At 37.3% G+C, this 21,071-nt stretch overlaps 2 protein-coding genes across 2 annotated transcripts; one reads left to right on the forward strand and one right to left on the reverse strand.

Moving 5' to 3' along the window:
• Positions 1–3,435: 3,435 nt before the first annotated feature.
• LOC107571790 (stonustoxin subunit beta-like) lies at positions 3,436–6,592 on the reverse strand. The gene is made up of 5 exons (XM_016258163.1): positions 6,538–6,592; positions 4,181–4,354; positions 4,058–4,104; positions 3,570–3,983; positions 3,436–3,476 (listed from the first exon to the last, which is right to left on the reverse strand). The coding sequence occupies exons 2-5, from the start codon at positions 4,339–4,341 to the stop codon at positions 3,436–3,438; spliced, it is 663 nt and encodes a 220-aa protein (XP_016113649.1). The 5' UTR covers positions 4,342–4,354; positions 6,538–6,592.
• Positions 6,593–11,657: 5,065 nt separating this feature from the next.
• On the forward strand, positions 11,658–14,907 carry LOC107571798 (uncharacterized). Its single transcript, XM_016258174.1, has 2 exons — positions 11,658–11,704; positions 14,051–14,907. The coding sequence occupies exon 2, from the start codon at positions 14,061–14,063 to the stop codon at positions 14,742–14,744; it is 684 nt and encodes a 227-aa protein (XP_016113660.1). The 5' UTR covers positions 11,658–11,704; positions 14,051–14,060; the 3' UTR covers positions 14,745–14,907.
• The last annotated feature ends 6,164 nt before the right edge of the window (positions 14,908–21,071 follow it).

Genomic DNA, 21,071 nt, shown 5'->3' on the forward strand with positions numbered 1-21,071 from the left:
TCAAGCTCATCTGCTACTTCAAGGTTCAGTTCAGCAATGCACAAATGTTTGTTGTGGAACAATATTGCAATCGTATAAAAGCAAATTACTTTGAATTCCTAAAAGAGTCAAGAGACAAACTAAAGCAAACACTGGCCACAATAATGGTGTCAGTGTTTTTTTTTTTCTTGACCAATAAAACATCAACATCTAAACCGCTGTTAATTCTCAATAAGAGATTCTGCAGACATAAAATAAAGTCAGTCTGGTCAGTAATGAGTGAAGCTGGTGATGCTGTTTGTGGAGTTGTTTAATCAGATCTTGAGAGATTTCTTTTTTCTTTTCAGTTGATTTCATCTAAGGCTGCGGCTGAAGTCAGATCTTGTGTTTCTCTTTTCTTCAGTGATGTTGATTGTTAACAGCAGGTGTTCATCACTAATGCTCAATCAGCATTTAATTAGTCACTTAATTATCTCATTAACTTTAACTCTTTGAGGACTTGGGATATGACTTGAAGACTTGCTTGTGACTTGAAAGGAATGACTTGGTCTCATCTCTGATCTCCTGGCTGAAAAACTGTGCTAATTAGCAAATCCAGGTGATTGGAACACAATACTGTGGAGGACTTTTACTTTCTGAACCTGGATTTTACACCTCTGCGTGTACTTAATGGAGCTCCTGTTAGTTATGCATTATAAAACGTGTTTGTACAGCAATATCACAAATATGCTATATTCTGTAGGTCACAGGGTTTAGATTAAGCCAGAGTTCAATTAGGATATTTAAGTAGCTTTTATAAACGTGCCTTGGATTAAAACACTACTGATGTGCATCTTGAGAATTTTTTTTTTTTTTTTTTTTAAGATCAGTCAGTTCAAGTTGCTTTCAGTTAAAACAGCCCAGACATGCATTAGTCTGGGACTAGTCTTGACCAGCCTTGTCTGTGAAACCAGGGGATAGCGTCTTTACACCTTTTGCTTATATATTGCTTAAATTTACACCTTAGTTTTAATAGATTATTAACTCCATAAACACCACTGTATGAAAATGACTTACAGACTTTAACACACAATTTAAACTGTTATTTTGGGGGAAAACATTCTCCATACAAGCGGCCATCTTGCCAACAAGATCTTGTTTTGACGTCTCATATGGTTCTGTGTGATTAGGACAACTTCAAGTTACGGCCCCTTCCAGTTCCTCTCTTGCAGTCCGCAGACAGACCCTTCTCAGTTTTTGCCATTCTTGTTGCATTTAACCAACAGATGTCCTCAGCATGCTACATTTGGAGCTTCCACACTTTTATATCCCCGCCTACAGACAGTCGGCTCGACAGAGGATTATTAACTTTGGCTAAGTGCATTATAGTAATAATGTAACACTATGGCAAACACTTTCTTACCGCTACGCCACAGCATTTTGCTTAGTCATCCCATTTGAAATGCCGACTGCAAACACAGGTTTGAATGACCTCAGGACTGCACATCAGCACCTGAATGACAAATCCCACAACAACAATAACACCAAGCTGAGTCCTGCCAACAAAGTTTTCTACCGAGAGACTGTGATGAACTGGAACAGCTCCTAGATTTGGTACCCCAAGGACAACCTCCTGGATAAAATAAGAAAGTAAATAAATAAATAAAACAGGGAAGCTTTAGCCTCCAATAACACAGGCACAGCCCATCTCACCAGACATGTTATCCCTCTCTCCTGCCCCTGATGAAGAATCCTGCTTTGCTGCTCACCAGCACGTGCTGTGTTCTGAATTCTGGGACCGGCATGGGACGCAGGTGTGCTGCTGGACCAGCATATGTTGTCTTTTGGGTGCTGGTATGATCTCAGCAAGACCACAACAAAACTCCTGTATGAGTTACATCTTATGTTTCTTAGTGTGTGTTATAGTTAAACAAAGACCAAGACATTTATCCAATTAATTTTAATAAATTATTAATCACACACACTGTCATGAATACGGTCCCCATCATTCCTCCCGCTTGCCACCAGAAGTCTCCATCACCTTTTTATACCAGACTAGTTTATTACTACACAGCAAAATAGTGTTCATCTTCATCATCCCAATCTATATAGACTAAATGTAACACATAAGCAGTGTTGCAGTTAGTGAAATAAACAAGATTCAATCTTCAAGTGATGATTGATAATAAGTGATGACACCTACAGCTAATAAACAGAATCACAGAGACACACAGCAAAAAACATAAATCAGTGGTATCTCAGCAGAGGATGCTTAAACAACGGTGCATGTACAAACGCTGTTGGAGTCTATTTGACCATTAAGGTGATTAGTGTCCGGTCACTGGCTTCGGTTAAATTAATTCTCTCTCAGGAATTGTTGAAAGGTCATTCTATTACTATCGTCTACAATATTTCACGCTCCTGATTGCAAAGACGTAACTTTTACAATGTGCACTTTTTGGAATCAGTGACTGATATCTGGATTTTGACACGCGAGTTTCCAAATGAGCATGAAATGAAATTCTTCAAAAACAACAACTTTCAGTTCTAAACTTTTAAGTTATTAACTGTACCATTGAAAGAGATCTTCTCATAATTGCTGTTGTTGATTACGTATGATTACACTTTTAGTTGGTATTTTTATTTGTTTTCATATCTCTGAATGTTTTTGTTTTGCAATATACACAAGATCATTTTAACTGTTTTTTTAACCGTACAGATCATTTTAAAAAAGGAGACAAATCCATTTATCCTTTAAAATGTTTTATTAGTTTGAATTTTTCTTTATTTGAAATTTGGATGACATTGATTAATAATATAATCATAAATGAAACATATTTTTCATTCTACTTTCAACAGAAGGGGCCAAATAAATTACAAAGTTATCATATATTACAATAAATCACGTTTTAATCTTATATTGTTTTTCCTTTACATCATTGTGAAATATACAAGCAAAAACAATGCATACAGACTGCTGACCTACTCACACTCAACCCTGCAAGACCAACCAGCTTCACCAGCTGTGTTTTCTTTGAGAACAGCACGACTAACCATTTTGTAGACTTTTACACCAAGAACAATAACTATACAATAACTTTTTTTTTAAATAATGTAAATTCTAATAGAATAGTCAACACCAAAACTAGAACAATATCATTGGAATCACTTTCACAGTATTTTTATTTCAGCTGATAAACAATAAAAACATTGACAGCCAAGCAAAAACCTTGCTATTTTAAAGTGTGCATTGCAATTATGTTCGCACAACATAACTGACGCACACTTGGACTAAACAACATTATCATTCATTTATGTACATACTAAAATCGTTAGCATTATAGCTATTCTTAGTCATGAGTTCTGTCTGTTCGCATATAACTCCGTCCTCATTCATGTTCATCTGTAAGTATAGAAATATGTTGGCTGTTTAATATAGGGATTCTGTTTAATTCCCAACCCTCATAAAACATGTTCTCATGGCCGTGCACAGATCTGTGTAATCTGGCACAGAGACACTGTAGAGTTCAAATAAACCTTAAATCCAGCACAGAGGGATTCAGTGAATGTGGTGTTGAATGTGTATAAGTGTGTGAGTGTGTCAGAGACACTGTAGAAGGACAGAGTGCCAGCCGACACATCCACATACACTCCTACTCTATTAGACAGCAGTAAGGGGGCAGATATGACGGTACGCTTTTTATTGTGCCAGACAGAGAATCTTTTATCAGAGCAGATCAGACTCCAGGATTTGTCATTGTATCCAAACGAACAGCAGCTTCCTCCTTTCCTGCTGATTCCTTTATATGACACTGCTATTTCAGCATTATATCCACTCCATTCAGCCTCCCAGTAACAGCGTCCAGTCAGACTCTCAACACACAGAACCTGACACCATGTATCAAATCTCTCTGGATGATCAAGATACGACTGATGATCTTTCACAAATATAGCCTTCCTGTTCTCCTCAGACAGACTGATATAAGAGTTTGCTGTGTTTAGATCCAGTGTGAGATCACAGGCATCTGAACACAAGAAGAGAGAAATGTCAATAACAAAATAACAGTCACTAGCTGAGTGAGTGTGTTTGTAGACCTACACTTTAGCAGTCCTGCTGTCATCATGATCTCTCCTCCATGATCCACACTATTAACACACAAACACACATTAATGTAGATCTGCATCATTCACACACAGATCAACATATCACTGCCGAACATACTTGAGTATCTGCAGTTTATAGTTTGGATCCTCCAGTTTGTGTTTGAGCAACTGGTCTCCTGATTGTCCTGGGTGATTGTAGCTCAGATCCAGCTCTCTCAGGTGTGAGGGGTTTGAACTCAGAGCTGAAGACAAATAACCACAGCCTTCCTCCGTCACCATACAGCCAGACAACCTACAGACACGCACAGAAAGATCATCTACAGACACACACACAGATCATCTACAGACATACAGTCAGATCATCTACAGACACACAGACAGATCTACAGACACACATTCAGATCATCTACAGACACACACTCTACAGACACACACAGTCAGATCATCTACAGACACACACAGACAGATCATCTACAGACACACACAATCTACAGACACACACAGTCAGGTCATCTACAGACACACACAGTCAGGTCATCTACAGACACACACAGTCAGGTCATCTACAGACACGCACAGACAGATCATCTACAGACACGCACAGACAGATCATCTACAGACACGCACAATCAGATCTACAGACACAGTCAGATAATCTACAGACACACACACAGTCAGATCATCTACAGACACACAATCTACAGACACACACGGTCAGATCATCTACAGACACACAGTCAGATCATCTACAGACAGTCAGATCATCTACAGACACACACACTCAGATCATCTACAGACACACAGTCAGATCATCTACAGACACACAATCTACAGACACACACGGTCAGATCATCTACAGACACACAGTCAGATCATCTACAGACAGTCAGATCATCTACAGACACACACACTCTCTCACACACACACACACATACACACACACAATCAGATCATCTACAGACACACATCAACATTGTGACCAGTTAACTGTACATTCAATTCAACTCAATTACACTTTATTGTTGGAATCTCTTCCAAAAATGGTCTTGCATCTCACAGCGTGTACTGTCTCACATTAATACACTTCCACACCAATTAATAACCAAACAGTAAAATAGACATAACTTAATACAAAAAAACAACAACAATATAAATACGTAAACACACAGCTACAGTGCATTAGTATAGTCCTTTCTATATTCCAGAGCCCAGAGGCCTACTTAGACCCCCAATTCTGATTGATTAATTTTACAGACTGATAAACAAAGAATTTACATAATCTGTTACACACCAGAGCTAAATATCAAGAGTTGTTGCAAGGGGTCTGACTACTTATGTAAATGTGATGTTTCAGTTTTTTTTCTTTTTAAAATTTACATTTACAGCCATTTTTAAAATTCTGTTTTTCCTTTGTCATTATGGGGTTCTAAGTGTAGATTAATGAGGGGGGGGGGGAATTATTTAAACGACTGTAGTATCAGGCTGTAACATAAAATTGAAAGAAGTGAAGGGGGTCTGAATATTTTCTGAATGCGTTGAATGTATATGTATGTGGGAAGATATAAAAAAAGATTTCTGAATAATCAGATGCTTAAATACTATATTACACTAGATAGGGTGACCAGATTTCTTTGAGTTGATACAGGACGGACAGCTAATGTTAGCTATAGTAGTGGCCCAAAAGTGATGTCCGGCCTAGGAAGATGGACATCTTCACCCTGTATTCAAACATTTTATTATTAAGGATTTTGTAAGCATGTTGTGCTCGGATCAAAAACAAGGGAGAAGCAGCGAAATATTAATAACTGATTATAATCTTGTATTCAATGTATGCTTTATTTCCTGTGAACCTTTTGTTTTTCCAAGGTTTATTTATTTATTTTATTTTTCTGCAGGGTTATTAAAGGCAAGTATTGAGAAATATCCACTACTTTTGGCCCCTACGGTGTATAAGAATTTGATGTAGTCTTATAAAAACGAAAAGCATTGCCTTCATTGCTGTTAGTCGAGATTGTTCTGTTGTCCAGGATGCATTCACTAACGAGAACACGCGCTCCATGGATGTAGACATACCAGACAGGCATAAAACTCTGCTTTTTTGGAAAGATGAAATACAGGAATGTCCCAGGGAAAACGTGATGACTGGTCACCCTAACACTGCAACTAAATAAAAAAAAATATTTAAAGAAAACCACTAAATTTAATATAGTCACTGCTGCAAATGTACAGTCATTTGAGTAATGTTCTAAAGCACAAGGGGCAGTAAAGAGCAGAGCTAACTGCACACCATCTATACCAGGGTTTCTCAACTATGGCTCTTGAGATATACAGTCCTGCAGAGTTTAGCTTCAACCACGATCAAACTCACCTGCCTGTAACTTTCTATTAATCTTGATTATCTAATTTTATAAACTTTTTTACAAGGGATTGTCATTGTACTATGTTTTTCCCAATACACCCAACCCTCTTAAATACCTCAGTGTCTGCAGCTGACAGTTCGAACTCTTCAGTGCATCAGAGAGCAGCTTCACTCCTGAATCCTGCAGGTCATTGTTACTCAGATCCAGCTCTCTCAGGACACAGTTTGAGGATTGTAGAGCTGATGACAAACTCTCACAGCTCTGAGCAGTGACATTACAACATGGTAATCTAATATAAAAATGTAAACAAAGTCATTTATATGTAATTTCATATATACTGAAATTACAAATCGGAAATACTCTGAGAACACACAATAATATCTCCCCTTTCTTTGAATTTCGCTTTCCTATTTTCTTTGTAAATTTGTATGAATCATGATACACACCTATTACAAATGCACACAGAAATAAGAAATTGGATTGCAATTGGTCAATGTGGTTATCCTGTGATAAAATACAGCTCTATAATGACTTTTCACTGAAACAATGATCACATAAAAAGTTTATTGTTTTCTGACACACAGTAGCTGTGCTAGTTTCATATCTCTCATATCACTCCACACTGTCTATGTTCCAGTAATAAAATAATATAGACCCAAATCAATATTTCATATTCATATATTTATTTTGTAAGTACTCATGTAATAAACATAATAATGTATGATTATCCCGTCATTACTGCAAAAAATCCAAGCCCAGGGTCCTGATCATCCTGTCAGTGTTTATTTTGAAAGAATGACCAGGGGCCTCATTTATAACCGTTGCGTACGCACAAAACCAGCCCTGAAAGAGGCGTATGCCACTTTCTGTACAAAAGGTGGGATTTATAAAAACAAACTAGACGGGGAAAATTTGCACACCTGCACGCAAACTCTGACCCATGCTTACGAACTTTTTTCCTGGAGTGAGAAAATGAATGAAGTAAAAACAATGATTTTAAGCTCTGTCTTTATGTCGATATATACATTTTCATTAAATATTCCACTCTCATATGGAGATAAGGACTGAAATTACATAAAGTCATTACGCAAAACTTAAACCAAAATTATATGAATTTAGACATATTTGTAGTGGATGCGCTTGATCACTTTTCCTCTTTTATTGACAGCGAGGAGTGCTATAGGTGCACAATAATTCATCTTTAAACTGAACTGCAGATTTCATGTTGAGAAAATATTTCTCTGTCTTTATGTCGATATATACATTTTCATTAAATATTCCACTCTCATATGGAGATAAGGACTGAAATTACATAAAGTCATTACGCAAAACTTAAACCAAAATTATATGAATTTAGACATATTTGTAGTGGATGCGCTTGATCACTTTTCCTCTTTTATTGACAGCGAGGAGTGCTATAGGTGCACAATAATTCATCTTTAAACTGAACTGCAGATTTCATGTTGAGAAAATATTTTTTAGCGAGAACAATGATCAATTATGCGCACTTACTTTTATTATGGTGGACACTGCTGGATTCGGTGGTCGAATGGTCCATTATCCAGTTTGAATGGGACCAATGATAATATCTTACTGTACAACCGCAGCTACACGGAGGTGTTGATGTTGTGTGAAGTCATCTCTACAACATTATGAAAAGTACAGTATTTGAAGGCTACAACTTGACAAAAATGGTAAGATTTATACGTTTCCTTTTTAAAATACTTGCAATTTTACTTACAATTTTACACTGCAATAAATAGGCCAATCTGTTTCCACTCAAAATAGCTAAAACATATTCACCTTATCAGCAAAACTGCATTAAATTTAGTTTGATTTGAACTGTTTAAAACAATTGAAATAGGCTACTATTTGGCCAGTGTAAAATAATGAGATCAACTCTATTCTAAAATATTTATTTGATTTTAAACAGTTTTTATTTTGTCATTTTTGTTTTTATCTTGATCTAGTTATTCTAAAACATAACAAGGATATTGGATGATTTTTAGAAATAAAAATGAATGCATGGCACAAATGGCATTTATAGTCCGTATCTCATATTTCCTTAATGTATTTTATCTTTGACGGTGTTAAACATGGTGTCACATGGATGGGAATGTGCATGGAATTGATATGCAGATGAGGTTATGCATAGTAAAACAAGGCGTTGTAAGCTCCATATATGGTGATTTCGGGAGAAGATGCACGTACACACAACCATCCCCTGACTGGGATTTATAAAGCGATTTTTTCACAGGTTCTGGTGTACTTGTGCATACGCAAAATCTATCTTTTGAGCGTACGTACTCTTTTAGGATGAAATCTACGGAGAGTTTTATAAATGAGGCCCCAGATTACCACAGTTTATCTCATACGAAACTCATGACTTCAATATCGTCTCATACATAACTCATGAGTACTTGAACTAACTGAAGTACTCAATGTTAAAAACAAACCTCAGTATCTGCAGCAGACAGTTTGGCCTCTTCAGGCCATCAGAGAGCAGCTTCACTCCTGAATCCTGCAGGTCATTGTTATTCAGATCCAGCTCTCTCAGGACAGAGTTTGAGGATTGTAGAACTGATGACAAACTCTCACAACAATGGCCAGTGAGATTACAGAACTGTAAACTGTGGAAAACAAAAACAGTTATCAGAGGTGGATAGATACCCTAATAAAATATTACTCCAGTAAAAGTACTCCTTTTAAATTTGTTACATTTACAATGCAGGGGTGTCCAGACCTGTTCCTGGAGGGCCACTGTTCTGCAAAGTTTAGCTCTAACCCTAATTAAACATACCTGAGCCAGCTAAATTAAACATACCTGGAGCTAAAATATGCTGGATGTTGGCCCTCCAGGAGCAGGATTGGTCACTGCTGCTTAAATGTATACTTTATACTTTTAAATTAAAAGTACAAAAGCACTTGATTTTGAATGCAATAAAGTAATAAAAGTAAAATATACTCAATACTTCATTAAACATAACTCTTTGTGTGGCAAGACCAAGAAGGACAGTTTACCCAATATTTTATGTACTGATCAATTAAAAATAAATTATTTTAAGAAATGAGAACTTGTCTGATAATACATATTCATTAACATTTAATATTGCACACAATGAATTTACATTTATTAATTACTCTGGGTCCAGTCCTGTTTAAAGAGATCTAGATCAGGTTAAACTACCACTGAACCAGCTAATTAAAATCCTCAAAAAACATTTGATATTTACAGACAGATGTTTTGAAGAAGGGTTGAAACTAAACTATGCAGGAAGGTAGATCTCTGGGAAGAGAATTGGGCACCCCTGCCCTATCGCTTGCCCCACACGTCACCTTTGTAAAATTAGAGATCAATGTGAAGATGACTCTTACAGTGCTCTCCTTGTGTTTTTGATCACTGGCAGCAGTATCATCAGCGCTTCTTCAGATCTGCAGTATTTGTGCAGTTCAAACTTCTCTTGAGTCTCTTCCGACATCAGGAGCACAAACACCAGAGCCGACCATTGAGCAGAGGAGAGATGCCGTGCTGAAAGATTTCCTGAGCTCAGATTCTTCTGGATTTCCTCTGCAAAGTCATCTTTCAGTTCACTCAGACAGTGGAAGAGGTTGATGGTGTTCTCTACCGATTTCTCCGTCTCTATTGTCTGTTTGATATAGTCAGCAGTGTCTTTCACATTCTCAGGTTTTATTTCCAGCCTTGGCAGCAGTTCCTTCAGGTCACTCTGGTTGGACTCCAGTGAGAGACCCAGCAGGAACCGGAGGAAAAGGTCCAGGTGTCCATTCTTGCTTTGTAAAGCCTTGTTGACTGCAGACTTATGAAGATCAAATAGTGACATTCTGGAGAGTTTCCATGTCAGTTTTTCTCTCCAAGATTTAAGAAATTGGTTTCTTCCATAGCATTTGTATTTGAAAAACACGTAGAGAGCAGCGAGGAACTCCTGGACACTGAGATGTACAAAGCTGTAAACTTTTCTCTCTGACACAGCCTTTTCTGTCTGAAAGATCTGAGTGCATAACCCAGAGTACACCGACCCTTCACTGACATCTAGTCCACACTCCTCAAGATCTTCTTTGTAGAAAATCAGTCTTAACATGTGGACCTAAGTGCTCAAATGTTAGGGATTGCGATGTGATTAAACTCTGAATTTCAAAGTCTTATTTTTTTCTGATACTGAAAGTCTATAATTAATGTAAACTAATGCATGACACTTTTAAATCTATACAAGTATGTTTTTCATGAAGTTGTAATTTATTAACTTACCTTGAATAATGAGGATGTAGTTGTTTCTTGTTCCTCGTCTGCACTGTTGCCTCTTTGAGCAGAAGCTCACTTCTACATTTTCACACAATGGGAGGGATTTTTGTCAGAATGGTAACCAGTAAAAGCAGAAACATTTCAGAAAATAAATAAATAAATGCATGCATGAATGAATGAAACCTTTTTCGCCAGAGACTCCATATATGAGAGTGAAAATTTGTGGAACTGAGAATAAATCTTAAAAACAAACACACACTTATCTGATATATAAATCAGTACCTTCAGAAATTACAGGTAAAACAAGACAGACAGCAATGAGACATACATATGAAGACAGACAGACAGACAGAACCAGAAGAAAGACACTCTGGTTTGAATGGATGATGCTAGATGATGGTCGGTTAAATCTGGAATGAAACAGCAGGTATGACAGCTAAGGATGCACATTTTAGTCAGTTTGGTTAATAATTTGAGTACTCTGGGGGTGTTGCTGACCAACACAATTCAGAAATCCTGTCTTTTTGCTCTGTCTGCAGATTACCGTAAGAATCAAAATAACAAACACAATTTTCATTGCAGATGCAGAGTAGCATTTTGAATGTGCTGTGTTGATTAGCATTTTTAAAGCCTGTCTCAAGATACAACATTCGGTCCCTTTCATTTGCACCCCATCTGACTTACGCTGTCCATAGAGTTAATGTGACCTCTGTTTCTTGCTGAATGTTGAACAGGTATGTCTTGTCTTGTGTCCCAGCAATCCAGGAGTTTTCAAACTCTTTCTGGAGCACATTATACATGTCTCTGTTATTGGACACACTGAGCTCAGGTCATGTTCAGGAAGAGTTTGGAAACCTGCAGCAGGTGAAAGCGTGACGTTAACAAACTCTCCATAGAAACGACACGCCCACGTCTGCGTCTGCTTCAGTGTTTGTCAGATAGTGAGCGTGTCTTTCAGCTTATCTGTGCTTCTACCGCAGCAAACAAGCCCAGGGTTTAGATATATATGACGGTTTTCAGACAGGTATGATCTCATTTTCTATTCCACTTGTGAAAGAAATATTTGGGTTACACATATATAGTATAAACATTACTTTGCATTACTGTTTGTGGAAGCTACCAACATTTTTTAATTGATGGTATTTCAAACAAGACTATTTATGACACTATAGCTCTACTTCGAACAAGGAAGAAGGAAGAGAAAATGAATGAAGCAGAAGCAGAATAATAATCATTTGAATATTGGGTAACACTTTCTATGAAGCTTACAAGAGTATTTTTAAGGCATTATAATGAATGCATAATGTATTATATACAAAAAACCTTATAATATGATTAATCATAATGCATTATAATATTTACTTGGTTACAGCTTTTAAGAGTATGATGATTTATAATACACAATGATCACTTAACTTACAATGGATTATATTTCCCATAGTTATAATTAATAAAAAGTTTCATATCCTGGCACTGTTAACTTGTTATTTTACTTAAAACAGACAAAGACCAGTTATAAATAACAACAACAACAACAATGATAAATAAATATAATATTTTTTAAACAGCCATAAGATCAGATATCTGATCAGATGAATGTGTAATATGGCACATTTGCTTTTAACTATACTTATTTTAATATCAGTAATACTGTACAGATCTTAAATAAATAATGTAAAGATATGAGACTTATAATCCATTATAAATTAAGTGGATTTAACATGGTGTGCATTGTGTGTTATCATAAAAGTTATAACCACAAATAAGTAAGTTTTATAATGTATTATAATTGTTATGATTATTTATGATGAAACAACATATTATACGCATATATGCGTATAATATGTTGTAATATGTAGTCTTTTTCTAAGAAGCTTCAATAATCTACAAATAATCTGGAGATGTGAGGGTACAGATGTCAAATTCAGTTAAAGGAAACCTACGTCAGCTTTTTAAATATAGTTTTAAAACTAGGTTCTTTCATTTTAGCATTGTAAAGAAACCTGTTAAACCGGTCATCACCATTTTCTCTGATTGCGATTATGCAAGACTCTCAGACACAGCAGATGCTAAGCTAAATTCAATACCCTGAAACCTTTCAGCTAAAATATCCATCTGATGATTTTACAGTAGTTGGACATTTGAATATAGTATTGTTGCGATCCACTTAAAGTCATGCAGGTTTGGAATGACGATGATGACAGGAAAATTATGTCTTTTATTTTTTGGTGAACTAGTCTTATATATATATATATATTCACTCTAAAAAATGCATATTTGACCCAACTTTGGGTCAAATATGGACTAACCCAACATTTGGGTTAAAAATTTAATGTAACACTAAACTTACTTAGTGTAACTTACACTAAAATATGCATCACTGGAGGTTTAAAAGGAAAGTTAAATGTATGTGAGCGTGATTGAAAATGAGAAAAAAACACTTAACACTTAACACAAAAATCATTTCAGAAAGATGTAAGACATGAGGACATATGACTTTGTACTTTTAAGTCTACATTAAAACATTTTTTTTCGTGTAAATGTAGGAGTAAAAGTACAAGTATCTGGATTTAACAAAGTAATTTTACTCAAATACTTTACCCATCTGAAATGAGTTAAAATAATTCTAATTCAATATTTCACGGCTATGTTCTGCTTATTGCACATATACCCACCATATAAAAATCACTCATCCAAATATGTAAGGGATAAAAGTCAAATCTGAGCTCAATGCCACTGATTTGGGGCGTGTCAAATTTAGGGCAGAGCACGCCTCTGAAAACAATCTTTACACCCTGTTTGCGTTTCATCTTCTTCTTTTAACAGCAGTATGCAAACTAAACACTTTTTGGCGCCATCTAGGTACAACCTAAAATTCAAAATGATGAAACGTAGCATATGACTTTTCCAACAACAAGAGATTTCAACTCAGTAATCAGCAAACACTCGGAAACAGACGCCAAAATCTTGCCTTGACTACGTTTCACAGCCATTGGTTGTCGCCCGGCGTTTTTCACTCGATATTTAGTTGCATAAGGTCGAGGAATGCCCAACCTTTTTGACGCTCTCGGCTGCTCTCAACGCTTTCTCCACGCCGCTTGTTCAAATAATGTCGCCAACACGTAAATGACCCACATCTGTAACCACAAAACTCAATCCCATTAAAGCTGAGGCATTGTATGAAATGCAAATAAAATAAACAAATCCTTTTTGACGTCTGTTCAGTTGAAAGGTGCCTCCATTCACATATGCTGATTATTGTCACTGTTTTCAGTTGAATTCTGCTCAGAAACGTTTCAAAAATATTCTACGCCTCCTTCAGTGATCTTGTATTTTAATAAATACCTATGCATTCATTTCTCTTCTGAAGGTGCAGGACCATGGTGGGGACATTAAATGAATTATCTCAGCTGAGAGACAATAGGTTCGGTCGACCCCGGCCCAGACACGGACTCAAACTCCTCTACTGGTTTGCCAACGAATGCATTTCGTTTGACGAAGACAATAACATGCTCTCTGAATGTGACCCAGCCGAGGGAGATTTCGGTTTTCACCATTTTAATAACAGATGCTATGGGAATAAACTTCTTGATGAGGAAGATTTCCCTTACTATGTCGTTGGCAATCTAAATTCACCAGGAGCTGAAGAACTTCCTGATTACGTCTCAGAAGATGAATATACTGACGAGCACGACAGCAACACGGACCGTATCATTGTCAGTCTCGACGAGGAGTGGTTTCACGAAGTGTATGTGACTCAACACCCCGCTCGATCAAACAACTACGATCCACAAGCCACTTACCGGATCTCCAGAGGCCTTCTCATGATCATCAGGAGGATGAGTTTAGAGGACTTTCTGGAGAAGATGGGTTATTATACACACACACAGCCTGTCAGACCTCAAACTTCAGATACAGTCAGTCCAGATTTCACAGCGATCACTGTATCATCCAGTGATTCATCTGACAGTGAGTCCATAATCCAGTTTGATGACGACACGCCTGCACAAAACAACTCACCCACAGCAAAGGGATTGTGGGAAAGACTCTGCACCATACTTTAAAACAGACTAAAACAGATGTGCGTTCCAGTGATTTTGGTTGGACTCATTGGTGGACTTCATATTTCTCTTTGCCAAGCCTATAAAGAAAGAAGCAAATATTGAACATTAACATTTTTGGCGGGAAATTAAATTAGGTTTAATCAGAGCAGTGTTTTCTGGTGAGCTTTATCACTACTCTTCACCAAAGAAACACAAGATGTGTACAAATGTAATTGTACAGTTACATTGAGCGATATGCTCCACAGTCCTATCATCCTATCATCAGCTTGTAAGATACACAACAGTACCGCACATTTACTCACTTATTCAGTTACTTTGTTTTAGTATCACTTGAAATGAAAGTTGAGTGATGAAAAAAAAAAAGTAATGTCACAGAAATACGGATATCACACATGCAATTTGCAAACTTTGCACGAGAGTTACGCCGGCAAAGGAGCCTCAAACTAATTTACAGCTTTTTTAAGAGCTACACAAATAAAATGAAGATTATGAGCAGGGTAGGGCAATGTCTATGGTAACATATTAAACTGTAAAATGAAATGATTTACTTCAGATGCAGGTTTCACAAAACAAGTCAAAAAAAGAAGACGAATAAACATCAATTGTCAGCCTTTAAACCATTTTTAGTAAAATGCATAAGTCAAATGTATCAATTATTATTATATTAATTTAAAACACATAATTGTATCTTAGTGTCCTAATTGTTTAGATTTTTAGAAGTCATATTAGCTTACATAGCTTCTTATCTGTTCACATTTACAGCTGTTTGTTTGCCGCTGCGTGAAAAATATTGGTTGATTTTCGCATTGGTCTGAATAAAAACAGCTGACGGGCTTATTGAAAATGCAAAATCATTCTCTGCCAGCAGGTGAACCGCAGTACATAAAACAGTGCTGCGCTTATAAACACTACTTTATCAGCCATTATAGGTAGTCAAATATTTAAACGTTTTGTCATTGCAATGGAAACACAACAAACGCTGTCGAACAATGATACCTGATGATCAGATGTGTTCAGATTTCAAACACACTCCTGGCCTACAAAAGCTGTACATTATGTGACTGAAATGTGGGTAAAATGTCACATGTTGTGTGTGTCTTAATTGAATGAATAGGTGAATGATTGCTACAGCTTGTGGCACAATTAAGCAGTGCAAATGACAACCATTACCGTTTTAAACTGTTTACTGTGTTAAATGTTTTCAGATTGTATCCACTTTTTTCCTGAGTAACCGATGAGCGCTGCCATGAAGGATAACTTCCGTTTGGATGCTGTCGTGATCCATGTTAAAACAGGGTAAAAAGAATTAATAAAACGTAAACTTTCTCAATATGTCCAAGTATAAAAATGTGCATCAGCTTAAGCTGTTCTCTTGTTGGCTGCCACAGTAACAGCAAAGGAACTTAAAGAATTTGAATTTCTATACAGTACGTGTTTTGTGTACCAGCAGATCTGTCCTTGTCCAGAGCCGTATGCATAAACGATGACAAAACAACACGAGCATGGCTTAAAGCGCTTCAGTTAAAATGCTGTATGTGAAATAATAAAATAGTGTGTTAGTGTCTTATCACTTGGATAGGAAGCACTCTTGACAGATTGTGAATCGATCACCTTGCAAATCAATTTTGATGTGGGATGTAGTATATACTAACAATATGTGGTCTTCCATAGAGAACACATCCGTTAATATTACAAATGTAGACTCTTGAGTTCGGGGAAGCCCCACTTGTGAGAGTCACACAATGCCAGAGACTGAAGAGCTTGAGCAGGTGTTTGGCCATCAGGCTCCCATACTGTAGATTCACATCAGATCACATCAAGAGAGCAACAGATCAATCACAAAGGTAGCATCAGATGATTATTATTGAGCTGATCAACACAGACACATTCATGAGTTACTGTACCTCTGTGTATTCCTGTAAAGCTGTCCGTTCAGGTTGGTGTTGTATTTACATTTATTTAATTCAGCTTCACAGGTGTAAAAGATCCTTTAAATATACTTGTGGAATTTTCTGGATTCATCCTACCAAATAAATCTTAAGTTTGTCCTGATAAAAACAACTGCATTTAAAGAAAAAATATGAATGAATGAACAAACAAATAAATAATTAAATAAATAAAAATGTAAAAATACAGTGTCGTGGGATCAGTAAAACATTGGCAGGACAAAGCCCTGAACTACTAAAATCATTATTGAAGAGTGCTGAATTATCTGTCAAATAAACCACGAAGAACTAACAATAACAACCTATGTGGCATTAGAGAGAAGAAATGACAGACCTTAGTTTGCAATAGATGTTCTGCTTCCAGCATTTCCCAGTCAATCATCCTTCCATCCTGCTGGAACGAATCTGTTTCGGATTTAAGACACTGATGACTGAAAGAGGGAGAAGCAGTGAGACGGGGTCAATTGTTTTGGTCAGGTGGACAAAATTAAGTTAAAGATGAAAATACAAATGTTGACAATCAGAAATAGAGACATTTCAGACATTGCGGAAAAGCAGTCATTAATAAAAAAAAAATAGTAATTTAATAACAAAATATTATTACTATTACTGACAAAGACTCTACGCCTACATCCTACTTCATCCGCTGAAAGACCAGTCTCTCCTGAGCACACATGTGACAGTCAGCGGAAGCTAGAGATTATGGATTATAAAGTTTTAAATATGTATATTTTTTCGAACACAAACACATCTCTTCACTTCGGGAATGACTTTATTAACCCCCCGGAGCCGTGTGGAGCACTTTTATGATGGATGGATGAACTTTATTGGACTTCAAAATCTCAACACCCATTCACTGCCATTATAAAGCTTGGAAGAGCCAGGATGTTTTTAATATAACTCCGACTGGATTCGTCTGAAAGAATAAAGTCATATACAACTAGGATAGCTTGAGGGTGAGTGAATCATGGGGTAATTTTCATTTTCGAGTGAACTAACCCTTTGAATACTAATGGACCAAAATAAATAAAAAAAATCAAGAAATCAAACAAATCCCCCAAACTAACTACCGACTAACAGACTAAACAAATGAGTGCACTAAAAGAGCAGAATCAGACGGTTAATTGTGGAGCGTAAAACACAATTTCCGCTGGTGACCAAGCCTCTGATTGGTTGTAAGAAGAATGGAAATTTGGCTTTCAAATTTCACCAAATCTTTGCTATAAAGCTATACTTTGAATATAGCCTTTTTAGTGATGATGTGATTCAAAAGAATCAGAAAAGTCAAATAAATGCAATTTTATCATGCAGGTCTAATGTCCTTTACCTGACACATGTAAGAATGACTGTAATATTAAGAAGTAGAAAGAACGTCTTTGTAATAATACAAACAACAAATCCCTGATCCACCACTGAAGACTGAGAGGTTAACAATAAAACAGTGATTGGGCCATTCAGTCATCGGGCGACTGTGATTGGTCCAACCACCTGACACCAAACGACTGTGATTGGTCCAACCACCTGACACCAAGCGACTGTGATTGGTCCATTCGTCCAGCTCGATCAAGTAGCAGTTTGTATTAACACTTTGATCCGGTAGATGTCAGTGACAGTGTAGTGTTACAACGTTACAAGTAGTGTTCACAAAGGCCACTGTCATCATTACGGATTATAAATATCTTTAATTTTTACCAGTGTTTTATTTTTATTTCTTAACCGTGTTGGAGACGTTGTTATCTGCCAAAAGTCCATCGACTGAGAACGGCCAGTGATTCAGAAGCACAATCAAATGCACCTGAGCTCAGGTGTGCTGAGGTGACATTCAGTCTCGCGCTCAGATGAGACGATCCTCTTCACTGTACCTGCTGAAATAACCGTGTTTGACGGGGAACACGTAAAGACCCCACATTACCTGATATATATGTCTGGAGAGACTGTGAACTAAAACAAGCTTCTTTGAGGAGTTTCGTGTCTCGCGCTCGTTGGCTGCAGTGGTTTCTGTCGGATCTGTCAGAGATCATGGATTGGGGTTCAGATCTGTGGGTAAGTGTGTTCTTTACTTCACAAGCAAACAGGTGTGTGTTTACCTGTGCTTCAGCTTGACTCCAACTCTCACAACTTTTGACTGCATTCACGATTAACCTTTTTATGATTGGAAAAGTATAGTTTACTTGTCCGAAATTAGACTATGTTATGCCGACACAAGCACATATATTTATATGTAATGTATATTAGAAACCAATAGGCTATTTTTGATAATACTGGACGCGTTCAAATCGCGTAAAAAAGATGCACACCTGAGAGCATTCATTCGTACATCTGACATTAAAAATGTAACGACACTGTTTTGTTTTTTTCAATTATGGCTATTAATTTAAATTGAACCAGTGCGACCCAGAAAGTGTATATTGATATTGATACCAAGTATCACTAAGAGCTGAAATAATTATACAAAAGTGATAAATGAAATGCGTGCGTAAAAAAGTAGCCTAATCAACGCAACAAACTGAAACTGAAAACAACGCAAAAACACTTCAAATGTGGACCAGTGCACCAATAAAGCTTTATTTGGTCATTTGTTGCGGTTTGTCTATATCCTACTGGGTTAGTTGGGACAGTTGCAACAGCAATACTTCTCATCTTAATCGTTTATGAAGAAATTAAAATGACATTGATTTATGTTCACCTATTTGTAGCTACTATTATTTATTCTTTAAGTCACGTGACAGCCCCACTGTGATTTGCTTTCAGTGTCTGAGGCTTTACCTGTACAGGTTAAACTGGTTTACCGCTGGTGTCAGATCATCTCTGAACACACAAACTATTTCTCATCTCCTTTGCTTTGGAATGGTTTCTGGACCAACAGGAAGTAGATCAGTGAGCTCTCACACCTTCCTGTTAAAATAGATGCATGTTTAGTGAATAAGAAACACAAACTCAACTAAGTGTAACATGCAATGGTGTGTGCTAACATGACCATTTTAACAGAGTTAGGTTATGATGCTTATGATTAGCTGTGCATATGAAAACAACAGAAGTTGCATGAATTTCTGCTGAAGCCACATGTGTCACGTGACCCATCAGATCAGGTCGTCGGTCACTGCTAGTGTGAAGCAGATCGACCTGTCAAGCTAGTTTGAGAGTTGCATGTGGGAAAAGAGTGACACACCTAGAGAAAATAGATGCATGTTTAGTGAATAAGAAACACAAACTCAACTAAGTGTAACATGCAATGGTGTGTGCTAACATGACCATTTTAACAGAGTTAGGTTATGATGCTTATGATTAGCTGTGCATATGAAAACAACAGAAGTTGCATGAATTTCTGCTGAAGCCACATGTGTCACGTGACCCATCAGATCAGGTCGTCGGTCACTGCTAGTGTGAAGCAGATCGACCTGTCAAGCTAGTTTGAGAGTTGCATGTGGGAAAAGAGTGACACACCTAGAGAGCTGAATGTCCTGCATACCTCACACACTCACTCACTCACACACTCACTCACTCTCACACACACACACACACACACACACACACACACACACACACACTCACTCACTTACTCTCTCACACACTCACACACTCACTCACTCACTCACTCACTCACTCACACACACACACACTCACACACTCAGGTTTGTTTTTGTGAAAAGTGGGGACTCTCCATAGGCGTAATGGTTTTTATACTGTACAGACCGTATATTCTATTGCCCTACACCAACCCTACCCCTAAACCTACCCCTCACAGGAGACTTTCTGCTATTTCAGATTTTCAATACACTCCATTCTGTGTGATTTATAAGCGTTTTGAAAAGTGGGGACATGGGGTAATGTCCTGAAAAGTCACCTTCTCCTTGTAATACCCATGTTATACCTTTGTCCTCATTTGTCACAAAAACGCGCGCACACACACAGACAAGCAGACACACACACACACACACACACACTCAGAAATCTGTGTATCGTGTGTGTTTGCAGGACCAGCATGATGTGATTGAGAGACACACTCAGAGCGGGCTGGATCTGCTGGAGCGATACGTGAAGTGACAAGCAGACACACACACAAACACACACACTCAGAAATCTGTGTATCGTGTGTGTTTGCAGGACCAGCATGATGTGATTGAGAGACACACTCAGAGCGGGCTGGATCTGCTGGAGCGATACGTGAAGTTTGTCAAAGAGAGAGCCGAGATCGAGCAGAATTACGCCAAACAGCTCAGGTTTGTGTTTGTACAGCATAAAGCAGAGGTTTCCGGTCTCTGATGCCACACACCCTAAAATCATCATCCTCAAAAAACTGTTTTTCTGTCAGCTTTTCTATAGACTCCCTGATGTAAAAAGGATTGGCTCATGAATATTAATTAGGTCCAAAAGCTGAAGC

This window comes from Sinocyclocheilus grahami, unplaced genomic scaffold, assembly GCF_001515645.1.
Source record: "Sinocyclocheilus grahami isolate Dianchi unplaced genomic scaffold, SAMN03320097.WGS_v1.1 scaffold1652.1, whole genome shotgun sequence".
NCBI classification, from domain to species: domain Eukaryota; kingdom Metazoa; phylum Chordata; class Actinopteri; order Cypriniformes; family Cyprinidae; genus Sinocyclocheilus; species Sinocyclocheilus grahami.

Bases quoted from the DNA above. Each gene is read 5' to 3' on its own strand.
- LOC107571790 (XM_016258163.1), bottom strand. From the start codon at position 4,341: ATGGTGACGGAGGAAGGCTGTGGTTATTTGTCTTCAGCTCTGAGTTCA. The intron at 4,105-4,180 runs GTATGTTCGGCA...GTGTGTTAATAG, and splicing joins TATAAACTGCAGATACTCAA to TGTGGATCATGGAGGAGAGA. The intron at 3,477-3,569 runs GTGTCTCTGACA...TGAACTCTACAG, and splicing joins TGGCACTCTGTCCTTCTACA to TGTCTCTGTGCCAGATTACA.
- LOC107571798 (XM_016258174.1), top strand. From the start codon at position 14,061: ATGGTGGGGACATTAAATGAATTATCTCAGCTGAGAGACAATAGGTTC.